The 19,456-nt window shown below is 47.6% G+C and overlaps 1 protein-coding gene and 1 long non-coding RNA gene across 2 annotated transcripts in view; one reads left to right on the top strand and one right to left on the bottom strand.

The window, feature by feature from the left end:
- The window catches only part of LOC308677644, a 792,073-nt gene that overhangs the window by 461,759 nt on the left and 310,858 nt on the right, over nt 1-19,456 (bottom strand). The gene's annotated exons all lie outside the window — the stretch shown is intronic.
- WNT3A (Wnt family member 3A) overlaps nt 3,814-19,456 on the top strand; it is a gene marked incomplete at both ends in the record, with an annotated part of 65,379 nt that continues 49,736 nt past the window's right edge. The window contains one exon of the mRNA XM_081344227.1: nt 3,814-3,884. Coding sequence (XP_081200353.1) covers nt 3,814-3,884 — 71 coding nt within the window. The remainder of the gene's footprint in view (nt 3,885-19,456) is intronic.

The following is a 19,456-nucleotide window of genomic DNA, read 5'->3' as shown; positions in this document are numbered from 1 at the left end:
TTAATTTTCCCCAATGTTAGGAAGTTTCTCCTTAATTCCAGGTTGCTTCTCTCCTTGATCAGCTTCCAACCATTGTTTCTCGTCCTTCCCTCTGGTGCTTTGGAGAATAACGTGACCCCCTCCTCTTTGTGGCAGCCCCTCAAATATTGGAACGATGTTATCATGTCTCCCCTACTTCTTCTTTTTTTTAGACTGGCCAAACCCAAGTCCCTCAGCCGCTCTTTGTATGTTTTAGTCTCCAGACCTTGGATCGTCTTATTTACTCTTCTCTGAAATTTTTTTTCCCAAACTCTCTCTGTCTTTTTTGTGATATGGTGACCAAAATTGGCTGCAGTATTCCAGGTGTGGTCTTACAGGGAAGGAAGGAAGGAAGGAAGGAAGGAAGGAAGGAAGGAAGGAAGGAAGGAAGGAAGGAAGGAAGGAAGGAAGGAAGGAAGGAAGGAAGGAAGGAAGGAAGGAAGGAAGGAGAGAGGGAGAGAGGGAGGAAGGAAGGAAGGAAGGAAGGAAGGAAGGAAGGAAGGAAGGAAGGAAGGAAGGAAGGAAGGAAGGAAGGAAAGCATGGGAGAGGGTGTCTCTTAGTACTGACACGTGTTAGGTTGGGCACAGTTCTGGCTGGAAGCAAGCGGTCTCTGGTGCAAAGTCGGTGAGAATCCCCCCCCCCACACACACACACGGTTTTGAAATAACGCAGCGTCCTCCGAAGGCGGATTCTTCCGCCTCTCTCCGTCCCATTTTTCCACTCTCTCCGACGCAGCCGATGGGCTTTATAGTCCCGCGCCTCGGAGTAATTGGCGCTGCGCGTAGAGGCCATGGTGTCCACCCGTGTGCATAACCTCCCCCACAATCCACAAGACGTCTCCCCCACCGCGGGGCCTCTGCTTTCACACAACCGCCCTTTCTCGTGACAGCCCGCTTCTCCGCTTGTGAGAAGGCACCAAACGGGAGACTCAGCTGCACTAAAGCGGGTCGTGTGAAGGCGATCCATTTCAAAAGGGCAAAAAGAGGGGAAGGGAAAAGCTTTCAGAAGGAAATCGAACTGAAGCCGGATCAAATCCGGTGCAAAAAATTAAACCTCTGATTTAGAAATACAGTGAGAATCAAAACTCGCCTGGCCCAGCTGCGTGTTTTCCCAGCACAAATGCCGCTGGGTCGTTTGGCTCCGGGAGGGAAGCTAGTCATGGAGGAACGACCGACGGACCGCGGGGATCGAAAAGGCAGGGAGAAAAATGGAAGTCCTTTCTTACAAACGCCTGTGACTGGCGTTCATATAAATACACGCGTGCATGGACACACACGTTAAGAAAAAGAGACCCAGGGAAAATTCCTGGCGTTGGGGGGGGAAAATCGATTAAAAAGCCGTGGGGTCGCGCAGATGCATAAATATCTACCCCCGCGCGTTTGTGCAAACCTTCAAGGTGCTTTCACACGTGCACGCGCGCGTTCGCAGAACTCTGGACACACGCTTTGGTGCCTAGGTGCATAAGTACTCCGCCGAGTGTCTAAAGGCACTCAGGCTGTGTCTAGGTGCATATTTGGCTGGCTTTGAAATTACCGCGCTGAACACGAATATACTTTCCCCAAGTCTTTTTCTTCAATCAAGGGTCAGGATGTTGTCCGAATAGGGAAACTATACGGCCCCCATTCTTCCCGAGTTTTCCCCTTGAGGCGGGGATGTGGTGGGGGAGACATAGGTAGATGAGTCTAGACACTCGCATGCCCCTATAGGCATCTAGGCATCAACACGTGTATCGATCTCTGCACACACACACACACACACACACACGTGTGAAAGCAGATTGAAGATACACCCAAACTTGCGCGTATATGACTGATTTTAATCGGGTCTTCTTTCTCCACGGATGTGTCTGTGCACGCGTGAATTTGTCTGAACACCGGCCACGAGGTCGTACGAAGCCGTTTTCTCTCGAGAAACTCGGCAAGGAAGGATGGTATCCGAGATCCTCATCGACCTACATGAACGATCGGTGCGAGGGGATTCTTTGATCATTCCCACCGACCAACACACGCGAGGTCGCGTTCAGACGGCTTTTGCGCCCACCACGGTTGGTGCTGTTTTCTTCAACAGCATCCTAGACCGGAAGGTCGGACTCGATAGAAAACTGGAGGGAGAGGGGGATGCTCCCAGTTCTCCCAACTTCGAAGAGCCTGGTTCCAAAGGGTCTTTCTTCCAATGAAACCGGACAGAATCCGAATTCGCACGGGGAAACGAGCTGACGACTGCTGCGCACTTCCTAAGAAAACCGCACCTCTTAATACCTGCCTGTGGGTCCTCCCCCACCCACCCCAGTTCTCGTTCACAAAGGACACCCCTCCGGCTCGCCTTGGCTGAAATCGAATCAAGTTGGGCGCTTGCAAAGAAAACTGGCTCAATCCTGATTAAGAGATTAACCGGCGTAGCCACCTTCGACTGATCACGCTCCGTAGTCACACCAGACTACAGCAGAGCAAAGCTAAACTCCATCGGCTTCACCCCCATCGCTTCTCCCAAGCGGGTAAAGCCCTCTTCCCCCCAGGGACCGCATTCACACGACTCGTTCAACCTGCCCCGTGTTGAATTCGCCCAAAGCGCTTTCTCCCCCTTTCTTTCGTTGGGAGCACCTCCAAACGAGCCTGTTTTAAGCAAGTGACGCCTTGGGCATCCGCACCAGCCGCGGCCATCCCCTGCGCTGGTTCAGCGTTTCATGCGAACGCGACAAGCGTGTCAAATTCGGAGGAATGGGGTGGGGGGAGAGACAAGGTCGCGACCGACACTGTCTCCCTCCCGGAACGTCTGACATGGACTGAGAACTTCCGGAACGCCTCCTGTTCTGTGGAACTGTAAATAAATTCCCCAGTAGGGGTGCAAGGTTGCTTTTAAAAATAAATAAATAACAAACCCCCCAAATCTCGACTTTTGCCACCGCTTTCAATGCACAGAGTCGGACTAAGGAACCGAAAGGGGGGGAAGGGTCTGGGGTCTTTAAAACCAGACTGCCTTAAAGTCGCCCCCGTTTTTATAGAGGGGGGTCAATACATGGAGTCCACACCCCGAGTATTTCACTCGCTCCATCAGTGCGTTATCCACCTTCTCCAAAACGTAATTCTAGTTTCCCCCTTCCTTTCCCCTCTCTTTCCTTCTCTCCTTTATTTCTCTCCCTCCCTCCCTCCCTCCCTTTTTTTGCACCCTGCTAGGTTACACACACACACACACACACACACACACACGGGATTGTGGGCCAACGTGTCTTTAATTGGGTATTAAAAGAAACATCTCCTCGGAAGTTGCTCAGTCGCTCTTCCAGCGTGTGGAACAGAGGCAGCCTCAATACTTTCCTCCTGGTTCTGCTGGCTGATTTTCTGAAAACTTATTTTTCTGTTAAATATTTCTTTCTTTTTTTAGCTTGGCTACGGCCTGAAATATTCCCTCTTCCCACGCCACCCCGCCGTTAAAAAAAAAAAAACCCTGGGGGGGGGAACCGCTCTCCGAAATTAATTCGGGGTGATTTATTTCGTTTTTTGTTGTTTTTTGCGCGAAACCTGAAGAGAGACGCCGAGGAAGAAGTGCACGCAAGAGGCTAACGGAGCTACCTGTTGGGGCTAATTTTATTTTATTTTCAAGGGGTGGCGTAGTTTTTTTTTTTCCTTTCCTTCCTTCCCCGGCTACCTCCTTGTTCTCGCCGCGCGTTGAAGGAGAGAAAATTCTTGCAATTCTTGCATTATTCCTATTTTTATTATTCTCCTGACTTTTCTCCGACTTGCAACTTTTTTTTTTAAAAAAAAAAAAGCAACTTTCTCCGGCGAAAGAAAAAAAAAATGTTCTTTTTAGGATGTTTGCTGTTTATTGGCGGAATGACTCGTGTTCTTTCGAGTTATCCCATCTGGTGGTAAGTTGGTTGTCTTAATTCCTTAATATTTCGGGGAGGGGGAGGGAGACCCCCTTTTCTGACGAGCCTAGCTTGGCCAGAAAAGGTGCGCGTTGCCGTTTCTTATTTCTAACCCGGCTGTCGAGAACTGGGTGTCACTGGGCACCTAGGGAATTGCGGTTCCTAAGACGGACGGTTTTAAGACCTAGGCAATTTTGCATCTTAGATTTCCCGAACTCGGGTGTTTCTTTTGACTGGATAAGCTCATTTTTCTTTTAAAAAGAAATTATAAGAAAGAGGGGGGGGGGAGAATCTGAAAAGCTGGGGAAGGGGATGAACCAAGAGATCCGTTGATTTTGCTTTTTAAAGAATCCACTTCTGATGCTCTCCTGGGCGAATTAAATCAAGAGACAAGCAACTTTAAAAAAAAATAATAATAAAAAAACAACCGTGATTTTAACTTAATTATAGTAAAAAAAACCAGAAAGGAACCAAAATGTTTTTTTTAGAAGCAAACCAACGGAGTAATGCGGCTTTGGGAAAGACAAGTAAAAATGCCAGAAGCGTAAAAATAGAAAATATTTTCTCCTTAAGAACACGTTTATTTTTTTTCCTGCGCCGTTACCCCCCCCTCCTCTGTTTAGGAGATTAGCTTTGTAAAGAGGGGTCTTCTCTCATCTTCACGGCCCCCACTCGGGGGAAAAAATTCGAAAAACCCCTTGGAAAAAAAAATGCAGGATTTTCTTGCTGTAATTCTTGTCGATCTTTCTTTTTTTTGGCTAAATGATTGAGAATCGGTAGGCGCCCGGGCTTGTTTTTCTGCCTTCTGGCTTATAACTGCAAATAGATGTTGGGGGGGGGGGGAAGGAAGCCAAACTCCCCGCAGCTTCAGGTAGAGCTTTACGCGACTCGCTGGTAAACGCGGCGCGAAGTTGGCTTCGCCTTCGCTTCTTTGCCAGACGCGATTCCGGCTTTCTAAGCTTCGTTCTTGCGAACCGGAGTTGTTTCTTTCGCCCTCGCTCTTGGGGCTTGGAGGGCAAGAAGGGGGTGGGGGGGTCGGGAAAGGTGAAGGGGTCATCTTTGCCCCTCTCACCCCCGCCTTGGCCCGACCTCAACCCCTTTTTACAGCTTAGAGGTCGGGCTCCGAGCGGTTTCCCGATCCGGTTCGGTCCAACCTGTCGGGCAGCTTCCTAACCTCGGAAAACACCCCGAGACTTGCCCCCCCCCAACCCCACCCCCACCCCGGCGAGGCGTCGGGGCCTTTGCCGGCCTGGGAAGCCGCCCCTCCCTGTCCGGAGAATTGTCGGAAGCGGGGCGCAAATTGCAATGGTCGGAAGCGAATCTCTTGCGATCCAGAAACCGGGGAGGTGCGGCCGATTTGGGGCGGGGGGGAGGAGAGTTGCAGCCACATTGCACCCTGGGGAGGGGGGGGGGAGACCTCTGTGGTTGGGTTTGAGGTCAGGAGGCAGAGCTCCCCTCCTTCTTTCCCTGCCCGCATCCAGCCTTCGCGCGTCTCTTGAACCCCGCTTCCGAAGACTCGCTCGCCCGGTTCTTTCGCCGAAGCTTGCTGCCTTTGCAGGCTGAGCCCCGCGAGGGAGGGGCGGGGAGGGGGGGGGTTTCTGGCAGGCTGTCGGGGCGGGCAAGTTGCAGCAAATCGGTCGGTCGGCGGTAATTAAAGACTTCACAGAGCTCAGATGAGACAAACGAAGCGAGCTTCACTGCAGCTTGGCGGGGGACCCTCCCCCCCACCCCGAGCTTTCTTGACTCTCTCTCTCTCTCTCTCTCTCTCTCTCTCTCTCTCTCTCTCTCTCTCACACACACACACACACACACCCAGCCGGGCTTTCCTAAGGGTCTCGCTTCCCAAGGTCAGGGACTGTGAAAACCCGCAAACACGTGTACCCCTCAGGTGCTGCTTTAAGAAGCTTAAAGACGCAACGAAGCTAGAGAACCAGAGGCAAGTAGCTTGTCTGGGCTGGACCACTTTGGTTTGCGGGTGGGGGGGGAAGGGGGTGGTGAGGGAGGAGGAAGAGGAGGAGGCAGGAAGAACGTAAGAAAAAAAAGGAGGTAAACCCGCGCCTTTTTTTGCACGTGGTCAAATCGCCTCTCGAAGTCAAGAAAAAAAGTGAAATTTCCTAATTTCCGAGTCCAACTCCGTGAATGGTACAGTCCAGGCAGAACTCGTCCACTTGATAAGGTCTCCGTATAAAATTAACCTGCCTTCTTTCTTTTATCCTTTTAACGCCTAGGCCGGCGTTATGTCCATTTCCTCCCCCCCCCAAAAAAAATGTTCTCTTTAAAAGGTGTGGACTTCAACTCCCACAATTCCTCAGGCCAAATCCTGGAGGTTAAAGTCTGCACCTGTGAAAGTGGCCAAGGTTTTTTTAAAAAAATGTATTATTAAAATGCAATGTATTTAAGGCTGACTTGCTTTCCCACCGCTTCTCCCTATTCGGATAAATATAGGGGGGTGGGTAGAGAAGACGAGTTATACAAGCTGATGAGAATTGTTTTCATGAATGATGCGTGTATGCAATTAAAATATTGCGTTTTTCGAAACAGGGCCACAGAGAAAAATATATATAAAAATTATGATTAAATTTAAAAGTTAAATTTCACTTTTGCAGGAACAGAGGTTTTCAAATTCCGTTGTTCAATTTTTACACTTTTAAAAAAAGCTCCTTGGCCTGGAAAGGGTCCGCACCAGGCCTCCTTAAACCGAATCGTTGGAGACTTAATTCGGTGTAAACGCATCCTGCTGGAACGAGCATAAGCAAATCGCTTAGCTTTCGAATCGTCTCGGGAGCGCCAGGCGATTAAAAATCCGGCGTTTTTCGCTCCGCTTTGTAAATCTGCGCAGATTTTGCACGCCGAAGCGTCGGGAAACGCCGGATTTAAACGCCCCTCTTTTTGGAAAACGGCAGCAATTCGGTTTCTTTGCAGCTTCAGGGGCGGAAAAAGGGAGGGGTTTTTTTTGGGGGGGGGGAGGAAACGGAACTACCAACTGGGATCAGGGTGCAAACACCGGGGTGCAAATATCCAGCGCAAATCGGACCTGTTGCTAAGGCTGTTTGTGCAAGCCGAGGGTGCAATTAAATTAAATTTCCTCTCCCTCCCGGATCAATATATTCCCCTCCAGATTTTCTTGTGGCGCAGAGATGAAAAAACACATCCCTAATGCAAGTATTATTTGGGGAAATTACCCGGTTCTGTTTTAAACCCAAAGAGGCAGTTTAGTCTAGTGGTTAAGACACCGGGCTAGAAAGTGAGTTCTAGTATCGCCCTAGGCATGAAAGCCACCTGGTTGACTTTAATAACCAGGAGGCAGTGAGTTCTAGTCCTGCCTTGGTATCAAAACCGGCTGGGTGACTTTGGGCCAATCTTTGGGAGATGGAGAGTTCTAGTTCCACCTTAGGCATGAAAGTCGGCTGGGTGAGTTGGGGGCAAATATCAGGAGACGGTGAGTTCTAGTCCTGCCTTAGGGGAAAAGAAAAGGTTGAGGACTGAGCCACTGCGGATTGTAGAACCAAATGAGAAGGCTCTTTGGTCCTGATTTACAGACGGCCCATCCATCTCCCTGCTGCGTCCTAAAACGAGGTGTCTGTTTTTAGGGGTTATTCTGCCCCTTGAAGCTCTTCCCTTTTCCGTCCGTTTAACGAGGGACGGAAGGCACACACACACCCCCCCTCTCTCTCTTCCTCTTTCTTTCTCTTTTTCTCTCTCTCTTTCTCTCATCCTCTTTCTTTTTCTCTCTCTTTCTCTCTCTCTCTCTCTCTCTCGTCCTCTTTCTCTCTCTCTCTCTCTCTCTCTCTCTCTCTCTCTCTCTCTCTCTCTCTCTCTGTCTCTCTCTTTCTCTCTCTCTCTCTCGTCCTCTTTCTTTCTTTTTCTCTTCTTGTTCTCTCTCTCTCTCTCATCTTTCTTTCTCTCTCTCTGTCTTGTTCTCTCTCTCTCCCCCGTCTCTCTCTCTCTCTCTCTCTCTCTCTCTCTCTCTTGTCCTCTCTTTCTCTTTCTCTGTCTTGTTCTGTCAGTTTCTCTCTCTCTCTCTCTCTCTTGCTCTGACCCTCCCTCCTTCTGCCTCGTTCTACCCCTCCCTCTCTTTGTCTCATTCCCTATCTCTTATTCTCATCCTCTCTCGTCCTCACATTTTCTCTCATTCTCTTTCATTCTCTCTCTGCTTCTGTCTCTTATTCTGCCTTTCTCTCACTCTGCCTTTCATTCTCCCTCGCCCTCATTCTGTCTCTTCTTCTTTTCCTTATTCTCCCTCTCTTGCTCTTTCTCTCCTTTCTTTCACTCGTTCGCATCCCCTCATTCTTTCTCTTTCTCTCATTCTCATTCATTCTCTTCCTTGATCTCTCTCTCTGCTTCTTTCTCTCTCATTCTGTCTCTTATTCTCCATTTCTCTCTCTCTCTCTCTCTCTCTCTTTCTCCCTTTCTTTCTCTCATTCCCTCGCTCATTGTCTCTCTCTCTCTCATTCTGTAACTTATTCTCTCTTTCTCTCATTCTGTCTCTTGTTCTTTCTTTCTAATTCTCTCTCTAATTCTCTCTCTTATTGTCCCTCTCTTTCTCTCTCTCACCCTCCCAATATTTAAAATCAAGCTTTGGACCCCGCAGAAAGGCCACGTCCCCCCATCATCCCCAGCCAGTGGGAAGGGATGATGGGAAAGCCACAGGAAAGTTTTAATTTAAATTTGGAAGCTGTAATTCATGATGAATGTGTATTGGAGGGAAAAATGTCTGTTTTTGCCCACCGCGGTGCAAAAATAATTTATATTTTGCAGTCATTTCCTTTATTGTGTTCTTTCCCCCCCCCCTCTGCTTTCTTTTCATTTCCTTTTTGTGTTGATACAGAGGCATCCTCAATGCTGGTATTAGTAGTCCTTGCGTTACAACAGTTCATTTAATGACAGTTCAAACTTACAAAAGTGAAAAAAGAGACCGAAGGCCGTTTTTCACACATATGACCGTTGCAGCATCCCCGTGGTCACGTGATCAAAATCCAGTCATTTGGCAACTGACTCGCATTTACGACGGTCGCCGTGTCCCGGGGGTCACGTGATCCTCTTTTGCGACCTTCTGACAAGCAAAGTCAATGGGGGGGAAGCCCAGATTCGCTTAACGGCCGTGTGACTAAATTAACCGCTGTAGTAATCCATTTAACAATTGTGGCAGGAAAGTAAAATGGCAGGAAAGTAAAACTCACTTAACAACTGTCTCACTTAGTAACAGAAATTTTGGTCTCAAATGTGGGCGTAAGTCAAGGACTACCTGTGTTTCTTTCTCATGGGGGCTATTTCACTTTCTGTACCTCCTCTTGGGGGGGGTCAAAGATTTGGGGGCATGTGTTACAAAGGGAAGCTCTTTTGCAATGTTGGGGTAGCATTTTTGAAAACCTCCAGTGTTGGAGCACCCACAACTCCTGGTGGCAGGTTGTTCCACTGGTTAATCATCCTCACTGTTAGGAAGTTTCTCCTTAATTCCAGCTTCTTTCCTTGAAGGGTGTCCATCCATTGCTTCTTCTCCAGTTGACCCCATTAGGAATTGAGCTCCATCAGACTGAAGATTTGATCTTTAGAGACGCAAAGCAACTCACCAGATCCTTAGAGAAACATTGTTGTTGTTGTTAGTTGCGAAGTCATGTCCGACCCATCGTGACCCTATGGACAACGTTCCTCCAGGCCTTCATGTCCTCTACCATCTTCTGGAGTCCATTTAAGCTCACGCCTCCTGCTTCAGTGACTCCATCCAACCACCTCATTCTCTGTCGTCCCCTTCTTCTCTTGCCCTCAATCTTTCCCAGCATGAGGCTCTTCTCCAGTGAGTCCTTCCTTCTCATTAGGTGGCCAAAGTATTTGAGTTTTAGCTTCAGGATCTGGCCTTCTAAAGAGCAGTCAGGGTTGATCTCCTCTAGGACTGACCGGTTTGATCGCCTTGCAGTCCAAGGGACTCGCAGGAGTCTTCTCCAGCACCATAGTTCAAAGGCCTCAATTCTTTGGCGCTCAGCCTTTCTTATGGTCCAGCTTTCACTGCCATACATTGCAACTGGGAAGACCATAGCCTTGACTATACGCACTTTTGTCGACAGGGTGATGTCTCTGCTTTTTAGTGTGCTGTCTAGATTTGCCATGGTTTTCCTCCCCAGGAGCAAGCGTCTTTTAATTTCTTGGCTGCAGTCCCCATCTGCAGTGATTTTGGAGCCCAGGAAAATAAAATCTGTCACTACCTCCATTTCTTCCCCATCTATTTGCCAGGAATTAAGAGGGCCAGATGCCATGATCTTAGTTTTCTTAATGTTTAGTTTCAACCCAACTTTTGCACTCTCCTTCTTCACCCGCAACAAGAGGCTCTTTAGTTCCTCTTCACTTTCTGCCATTAGAGTGGTATCATCTGCGTATCTTAGGTTGTTGATACTTCTCCCGGCAATCTTAATTCCAACTTTTGATTCATTAGAGAAACATTAGAGGCTCTGAAAGGATCAGCCGAGAGATTAGGTTTGGCTTCCCCGGGGAGTGGCGGGTGGAGAGGGGGGTCTAGAACGAGCAGAGAGTCTTTAAGAAGGATGTTCTGGATGTTCTCCCCAAACATCGAGAGGAGGGTGTGAAGGTGAGGTCATCCAGGCAAGGTGTAATATATGTGGCTTTGCCCTACCTGGGTAAGCTCCTTGTGACGGATGGCCTTTGAGGAGGGGGTTCATGATATTTCTGTATTTATTTCTGCAGCGGCTGCCTGGATTCGTGGCCCTATACATGGGAGGGAGGGAGGAAGAAGAGGGAGGGAGGAAGGAAAGGAAAAGAGAAGGGGAAGCAAAGGGGAAAGAAAAGGGAGGAAGGAAGGAAGGGAAGATAAAATGAAGACAAAGAAGGAAGAGAAGAAGGAAGGAGAACCAAGAAGGAAGGGATGGAAGGGGGAAGAAGGAGCAAGGGAGGGGAAAGAGGGAGGGAGGGAGGGAAGGAAAGAAGGAATGGGTGACAGAATGAGGAAGAAAGCAAAAATAACAAAGGAGGAGGAGAAAGGGAAGGAAAAGGAAGGGAGGAGGAAGGAAAGGAAGAAAAAGGAAGGAAAGGAAGGGAGGAAGCAGAAAGGAAATAAGGGAAGGAGGAAATAAAAAGAAAGGGGAAAGAAAGGAGAGAGGAAGGAAGGAAGGAAGGAAGGAAGGAAGGAAGGAAGGAAGGAAGGAAGGAAGGAAGGAGAAAAAGAAAGGGAACGAGGAAGAGAGGACGGAAAGAAGAGAGAGAGGGAAGGAAGGTTTTGATCACGACCGTGGGGAAGCCACAATGGTCACAAATGCGAGGATCTCTCTAAGTGGTCCTTTTTTTCCAGCGTCGGTTGCTAAACGAATGGTTGTGAGTCAAGGTCTACCTACAGCCCCTAATTAAAGCAACCCAGTTGGACAGTAGGCAAGATATAACGTCTGTGAGAGTGAACATCTCATAACATCTCAAGAAAAGCTTCCCAAGGTGAATTCAGACAGGTGAGATGAGGATGAAGGCAGAGTGACTTTTTCTTGACTGTAGAGGGAGGGGTATTTGCATCTCCTGCCGGAGAGGAACGAAAATGAATTAATAGCTGTCTTATGTTGATGTTGGCAAGGAGACACCATGGACCACCTTCGTTGCTATTATACCAGTTTAGCTCTAATAAAATCATACTAAGTTGCAGCCAAGAGGGGTCCTTGCCAGAGAACCAGCTTCCCATCCTTGCAAGTATCTTCTGTCGTTCCCCTCAGATATCCAGAGCTAGGAATGAGCGGGAGGTGCTATCTCACTTGAACAGCCCACCACCGTCAAGGTAAGCTTCGTAGGTCCTTTGTGGAGGCCCACCACAACCACGTCTAGGTAGATATCTATGGACATTCTCCATCCTCCAGGTGATGGTTGTCCCAAAGGTGCCTTTTCAAGAGGCAACTGGACTTCCTTGTTTTTCCTTTGAAGACTTTCTGCTTCTCATCCCAGAAGCTTCTTCAGAGCTGGATGAGAAGCAAAACCTCTTCCAAGAAAGACAAGAAAGTCCAGTTGCCTCTTGAAAGAGAATTTTGGGGACAACCATGACCTGGATGACTGAGACTCTCCATAGAAATTGTCCTGGGACAGAGCTGAAGGATCTTCTGGGATGAGAAGCCAAACATCTTCAAAGGAAGAACAAGGAAGTCTAGTTGCCTCCTGAAGAAGCACCTTTGGGACATGTCAAAGTAGGAATGGAGATGTTAAGGTTGAAGAAATTGGACAACCCTTTGTTGCATCTTCTGAAGGAGGTAGAACATGCATGGTGAGCAGGCAACTCTAGTGCTGACTTTTTTGACCAAATTGTGGCGGTCTCTGTGGAAACAAACATTGGGGTGACTCCATGGGTCTCTATAGACTCCATAACACATTTACACCTTGAAGTATGCCATGATTATCTTTCATCAAGGACACACACCCTCAAATCCAAGGAGCTGTGGTTCTTCAGATAATAAAACACTTTTTCCACCTAGGCATTCTGTGGATGCATCTTGGTGTACAGGCAGTTTCAACTTACAACCATTTGTTTAAAGTTACAACTGCACTGAAAAAAGTCATTTATGACCATTTTCCCACACTTAACAATCATTGCAGCATCCCCGTGGTCACGTGATTGAAATTCGGACCCTTGGCAACTAGTTGCAGTGTCCCTGGAGGGGGGGTGGCCCTCACGTAATCCCCTTTGCCTACCTTCTGACCGGCAAACTCAATGGGGAAGCCCAGATTCACTCAACAACCGTGTCACTAATTTTACAACTGCAGTGATTCACTTAACAACTGTGGCAAGAAAAGTCATAAAATGGGGCAAAACCCACTTAACAAATGTCTCGCTTATCAACAGAAATTTCAGGCTCAGCTATGGTCGTGTGTTGAGGATTACTCATATACTGCAAAGTTGAGATTTGCTGGGGGCGAAAGATAGATATCATTGACCTTAGAGATGTAGACGATTAGCTGGAGGGCCCAAGTTGGGTGAATTGCATCACCCTTTTTTTTTTTTTAGATTTATGTGTGCAAGTAGATAGTAAGGACAGAAGGATAGTTCTCTAAACAAAAGAAGCATTTTTAAATCCATAAGATACCGATAACATTCAGAAGCAGCTTAGGCAGACAGCTTCCTGATTCAATCAATTAATCACACTACAGCCGGAAGGAACCGTGGAGGTCATCTAGCCCAACCCCCTGCTCAGGCAGGAAACCCTATACCATTTCAGACAAACAGCTGTCCAATCTCTTCTTAAAAACCTCCAGTGATGGAGCACCCTCAACTTCTGGTGGCAAGCTGTTCCACTGGTTAATTTCCCCCAATGTTAGAAAGTTCCTCCTTAGTTCCAGGTTGCTTCTCTCCTTGACGAGTTTCCACCCGTTGCTTCTTGTCCTGCTTTCAGGTGCTTTGGAGAATAGCTTGACTCCCTCTTCTCTGGGGCACCCCTGGGATACTGGAAGACTGCTATCATGTCACCCCTGTTTCTTCTTTTCTCCAGACTAACCACATCCAAATCGTGCAGCCATTCTTCCTATGTTATTCTCTTCAGGCCTTTAATCATCCTAGTTACTCTTCTTTGCACTTTTCCCAAAGTCTCAAGGTCTTACTTGTAATGTGGCGAGCAAAACTGGATGCAGAAATCCAGGTGTGACCTCACTAAAGCTTTGAAAAGCGGTACTAATACTTCACATGATTTTGATGCTAAGCCTCCGTTTAGACCACCAAGGACTGTGTTGGCTTGTTTTGGCTGCCGCCGCACAGGCCTGGCTCATGTTTAAGAGATCGTCCACTAGGACTCTCTCTCAGAAATATAAGGGGTGGGGTGGGGAGGTGCAGCACAATTGAACTTGCAAAATTCAATTATTCTAGCTAAACTCAGCTGATTTTAGCTTTCCTATAGAGCTGATTTTCTTGACCAGTCTGCCTTGTGCAGGGGTAGGCAACCTTGGCTCTTTATGACTCATGGACTTCAACTCCCAGAATTCCTGAGCCAGCACGGCTCAGCTTGGAAACCTTTCCCTTTCCCCTCAGCATGGCTGGCTCAGGAATTCTGGGAGTTGAAGTCCACCAGTCTTAAAGCGGCCTAGGCCTAGGCCAGGGGTAGGCAACCTTGGCTCTTTATGACTTATGGACTTTAACTCCCAGAATTCCTGAGCCAGCATGGCTCAGCTTGGAAAACTTTCCCTTTCCCCTCAGCATGGCTGGCTCAGGAATTCTGGGAGTTGAAGTCCACCAGTCTTAAAGCGGCCTAGGCCTAGGCCAGGGGTAGGCAACATTGGCTCTTTATAACTGGTGGACTTCAACTCCCAGCATTCCTGAGGCAGCCTGACTCAGCTTGGAAACCTTTCCCTTTCCCCTCAGCATGGCTGGCTCAGGAATTCTGGGAGTTGAAGTCCACAAGTCTTAAAGAGGCCTAGGCCTAGGCCAGGGGTAGGCAACCTCGGCTCTTTTATGACTCATGGACTTCAACTCCCAGAATTCCTGAGCCAGCATGGCTCAGCTTGGAAACCTCTCTCATTTCCCCTCAGCATGGCTGGCTCAGGAATTCTGGGAGTTGAAGTCCACAAGTCTTAAAGAGGCCTAGGCCTAGGCCAGGGGTAGGCAACCTTGGCTCTTTTATGACTCATGGACTTCAACTCCCAGAATTCCTGAGCCAGCCATGTTGAAGTCCATGAGTCATAAAGAGCCAAGGTTGCCTACCCCTGGCCTAGTGCAACTTTCTCAACCTAGGCAACTGGGCTTCCAGAATTCTCCCATCCTTCCTCTTTTTTCCTTCCTTCTGATCTTTCTCTCTCTCTCCCTCCCTCCCTTCCACTTTGCCTCCTTCCTTCCTGCCTGCCTGCCTCCTTTTCTCTCTCTTCCTGTTTCCTTTCTTCCTCTTTCTCTCCCTTCCTTCCTTCCTCACTCCCTCCATCTCTCCTGCTTTTCCTTTTTTTGCACCCTTTTCCTGTCGTCTTCCCTCCCTTCCCCTCTTCTCTTCCTGTTTTTTTCTTTCTTTCCTTCCTTCCTTCCTTCCCTTTTTCTTGCTCCCACTCTTTTCCTTTCATCCTCCCTCCCTCCCTCTCTACATTTCTCTTCCTATTTTTCCCTCCCTCCCTCTTCTGGCAAGGAGAGCTTCCTTAGCTAAGCAGAGTCTCACGTCCGCCCAGATCCCCTCTCCCCTCCTCTGCAAAGTGTCAAGAGAATTTCCACCCAGGCAAGTCCCTTCTTATCCCCAGTTGGGATGACGGGTTGTGCGAAGGCTTGGCCCAGCTACACAGGTTTTCCTCTTTGACAATCCCTCCTCTAGCTTTGCTTGCAGAGCTTTGAACTCACTCCAGTTCTGCTCTGCAGCTTTCTGGCAATGCCACAGATGTGGAAGCAAACACTCGCAAGCCCAAGTGCAAACGTGCAACCTTTCTTTTTTTTCAAATGACTACAAGGACCCGTATCTAAAAGGGGGCCCCAGGGACTCAAAGGGGTCACTGGTGGCTATTTCAGAAGCCAGAGGCAGCCATGCCTGGGGTTTCGTTAAGATGACAGCTCTCCTGTCTCCTTCTCTGGACACCTTGAGGACTCCATTTTGAAGGCTTAGGCACTTCAACTCCCAGAATTCCCCAGACAACATGGTCTGGACCAGGGGTTTTCAAACGTGGCCCTTTTATGACTGGTGGACTTCAACTCCCAGAATTCCAGGAATTCTGGGAGTTGAAGTCCACCAGTCATAAAAGGGCCAAGTTGGAAGATTCCCCTGGTCTGGATCCAAGCCTGCAGGTTCATCAAAATGGCCGACTGAGGAATTCTGGGAGTTGAAGTCCACCAGTCATAAAAGGGCCAAGTTGGAAGATTCCCCTGGTCTGGATCCAAGCCTGCAGGTTCATCAAAATGGCCGACTGAGGAATTCTGGGAGTTGAAGTCCACCAGTTATAAAAGGGCCAAGTTGGAAGATTCCCTGGTCTGGATCCAAGCCTGCAGGTTCATCAAAATGGCCAACTGAGGAATTCTGGGAGTTGAAGTCCACCAGTCATAAAAGGGCCACGTTTGAAGACTCCTGGTGTGGATCCGAGCCTGCAGTTTCATCAAAATAGCCGACTGAGGAATTCTGGGAGTTGAAATCCACCCCTCTTAAAGTTGTCAAGATTGAGAAATCTCTTCCAAAATGGCCTCTTTACGACGTGTGGATTTCAACTCCCAGAATTCCTGCAACTGTCATAAGTACATGCCAATTGCCAAGCTTCTGAATTTTGTTCAGCTGACTATGGAGATGGCGCAACAATCGTAAGCATGAAAAAGTTACATTTTTCAGTGCTATCGAAACATTGTTAAGTTGAGGAATACCCGTAGTCCTCGATTTACAACCACTCATTTCGTGACCGTTCAAAGTTATGATGGCACTAAAAAAAAAGTGACTGGTCCTTGCACTTATAACTGCCCTAGATCCTTATGATCATATGATGAAAATCTGGGCAGTTGTGACAGTTGCAGTGTTCCAAGGTCACATGATTGCTTTTTATGACCTTCCCAGCCAACGTCCTACAAGCAAAGTCAATGGGGGAAGCGGGATTTGCTTAATGACCACACGATTCACTTAAGAACTGCTGCAATTCGCTTAACAACAGTAGAAGAAAAAGGCCACCAAATCAGATATGACTCATTTAGCCTTGTTTGGCAAGAGAAATTCTGTTTTCATTTGTTGTCATAAGTTGAGGACTGCCTTTATTTGAAGTTTACTAGGAGTCATTGGTGCTCCTGAAGAAAAAACACAAACTTTAAGAATTTCAATTGTAAGGAGCAAGTGACTCAGAGAAGGAAAAATACCCAGTCCATCGTGAACCCATCTCGTATGTGGTCACAACAGAAGAATGGTTTCACAAGACCATGGAAATTTCCAAGCTGACCTTGAAAACACCCAGAAACCTGGTTTCTCAGGACAGTGTCTAAATAATTGGGGAATATTTGTTTCCAAGTGGTCTGAACTTTGTAGAGTTCCCTCATGAGATGTTTCAAGGACAACCCCAAGGGAGAAATAGTTCTGTTGACAAGATCATGATGAATGGCTAGATAGTTGCTGGAGGGTTTGTCCACCTCCTCCTGAGGTCCATACCAACTAGATAGGCATCAAGAATTTGTCCTATTTTTTCGGTTATCAACAGGAGTGGTCTCATGAAGATAAGACGGGATGGCTTCTACCTAGTTGCTTTGGGATCTAAGACTCTTGCATTAGAAGTTAAATTTGGTCCACTCCGCAAGACAAAATTGAGGGTCTTCTTTGGGTCTTGGTGGAAGAATCTCTGTGGTGAGAAGGTGGTGGACCTCAGATTCCGAGGTTAGCCAGGAACATCTGGAGAACATCAACATGTGGAGAGCATCTCTATCTTCTCCTCTCTTTCCTCCTCCTCCTCTTTAGGTTCTCCTTCTCTACCTTCCCTTTCTTCTCATTTCTCTCCTTCTCTATCTTCTCCTTCTCTCTTTTCTCCTCCTCCTCCTCTATATTCTCCTCTATCTCTTTCCTCGCTATCTCCTCCTCCTTCTTCTGTATTTTCTCTTTCACTCCTCTTCTCCTCTATCTCCTCTTTTTTCTCCTCTTTTTCCTTCTTTTTCCTTCTCCTTTTTTCCACCAGCTTTTTCCTTCCTTCCTTCCTTCCTTCCTTCCTTCCTTCCTTCCTTCCTTCCTTCCTTCCTTCCTTCCTTCCTTCCTTCCTTCCTTCCTTCCTTAACTTAGTTTCCTAGTGAAGCAGCATTCATGTATCAGGAAGGCTGAATTGACCACAAGCTGCAGGGGACATGTCTGTGTGTGTGTGTGTGTGTGTGTGTGTGTGTGTGTGTGTGTTGTGTTGTGTGTGTGTGTATCTCCCAGCCCAGATCATGGGGGCATTATCTTCTTCTCTCCCAGGGGCAGCTATTTATGACTCGGCCAGGCTCAGCAAATTGCCCCTTCAATCTTTAACGTTCCTCTGTCCCCTGAGGGAGGCTTTGCAGCCATGAGGTCCGGCTGCTTGGCTGGCTGATAGCTTTCGGAGGTTTTAAAAAAACAGGTTTTGGGAATAGTGGTGGGGTGGGGATGGATGGGAGGAGGGTTGGCAAGAAGGTAGAAATAGACCAGGCTCTGCATGCACCAGGCCAGTTCAGGCAAAATTGTGTCTTTCTGTGATCAATTTCATTTGCATTCAGCAGTTGGGGAAATGAAGGCAGTCCCAGTCATCCTTTTAACGACCTTACAACATCACAGAAAAAAGCAACTTATGACTGTTTTTCACACTTACGACCATTGCAGCATCCCCACTGTGATTAAAATTTGGACACCTGGCAACTGACTCATATTTATGACTGTTGCAGTGTCCCGGGGCCACTGCGATCTTCTGACAAGCAAAGTCAAATGGGAGGGAAGCCAGATTCACTTAACAACCGTGCTACTAACTTAAGAACTGCAGGGATTCACTCAACAACGGTGGCGAGAAAGGTTGTAAAACGGGGCACTTAACTGTTGCAGCATCCCCGTGGCAGGACTGGAACTCGCCATCTCCTGGCGACTAGTCCCAAATCATCCAACTGTCTTTCATGGCTAAGGCAGAACTTGAACTCATGGTCTCCCAGATTCTAAAACATATTAGATGCTTTAATCGCTAAACCAATCTGTTTGTCAAAACTATGGACCTAATATGGAGCTTGAACCAAGAGATTCACCACCCAGGGCCAAATTGTCAGAAACACAACTCGGGAGTTTTTCTGAACATCACTGATGGAAGCGCACTCTGACCTTATTGTTTGGCTGAAACCTTTCCCCTGAGATGCTAGTTTTCTACTTGCAGGGATTTCCCTCCAATGTATGGTGCAACCATTTCTCAGCTGTCTTTCTCTATGGTGGAAACTATGTATGTAGATTCTTGGTTTATTCGTGTAGTCTGTTTGCTGGATTATACCTTGGGTGCTGCTGTTATCCTCAGATGCTGAACAAATCCCACTGATCAGGATTTCAGGAACTTAGAATAAATTTATGAATTGCATCCACACGTACAGGTACAATAGACCTTGACTTAACAAAAAAAAGAATAATGAATATTATTTCACTGGCATTAAACATTAAAAATAACATAATAACAGAGTTGGAAGGGACCTTGGAGGTCATCTAGTCCAACCCCCTGCTCAGGCAGGAAACCCTATACCATTTCAGGCAAATGGCTGTCCAGTCTCTTCTTAAAAACCTCCCAGTGTTGGAGCATTCATCGCTTCTGGAGGCAGGTGGTTCCACTGGTTAGTTGTTCTAACTGTCAGGAAGTTTCTCCTTAGTTCCAGGTTGCTTCTCTCCTTGACTAGTTTCCATCCGTTGCTTCTTGTCCTGCCTTGCCACCAACTTTCCTTGGTGGGGATTTCAGGAACCCACAATTGCACCCTACCACCCAACCAACATTTTCAGTTTTTGAATATTTATCTCCCAAGACTAGCCTTCCCAATAGAATGTCAAATAGGACATTGGTGGTTATACTCAGGCTATAATTTTGTGCTTCAAGTGTGAATATTAACATGACCTCTGAACTTGTTTACTACAAGGCAGCTGTTTTCCTGCTCCCGTATTGGGCTCTTAGAGGTCCATTGGAGCACTAGGTCAATGGTCAAGCAGAATGACAAGGAG

This window comes from Vipera berus (genome assembly GCF_964194415.1).
Source record: "Vipera berus genome assembly, chromosome: Z".
Classification (NCBI taxonomy): domain Eukaryota; kingdom Metazoa; phylum Chordata; class Lepidosauria; order Squamata; family Viperidae; genus Vipera; species Vipera berus.
Note: the sequence above shows the minus strand (reverse complement) of the source record. Positions and strands in the feature narration are given on the sequence as shown.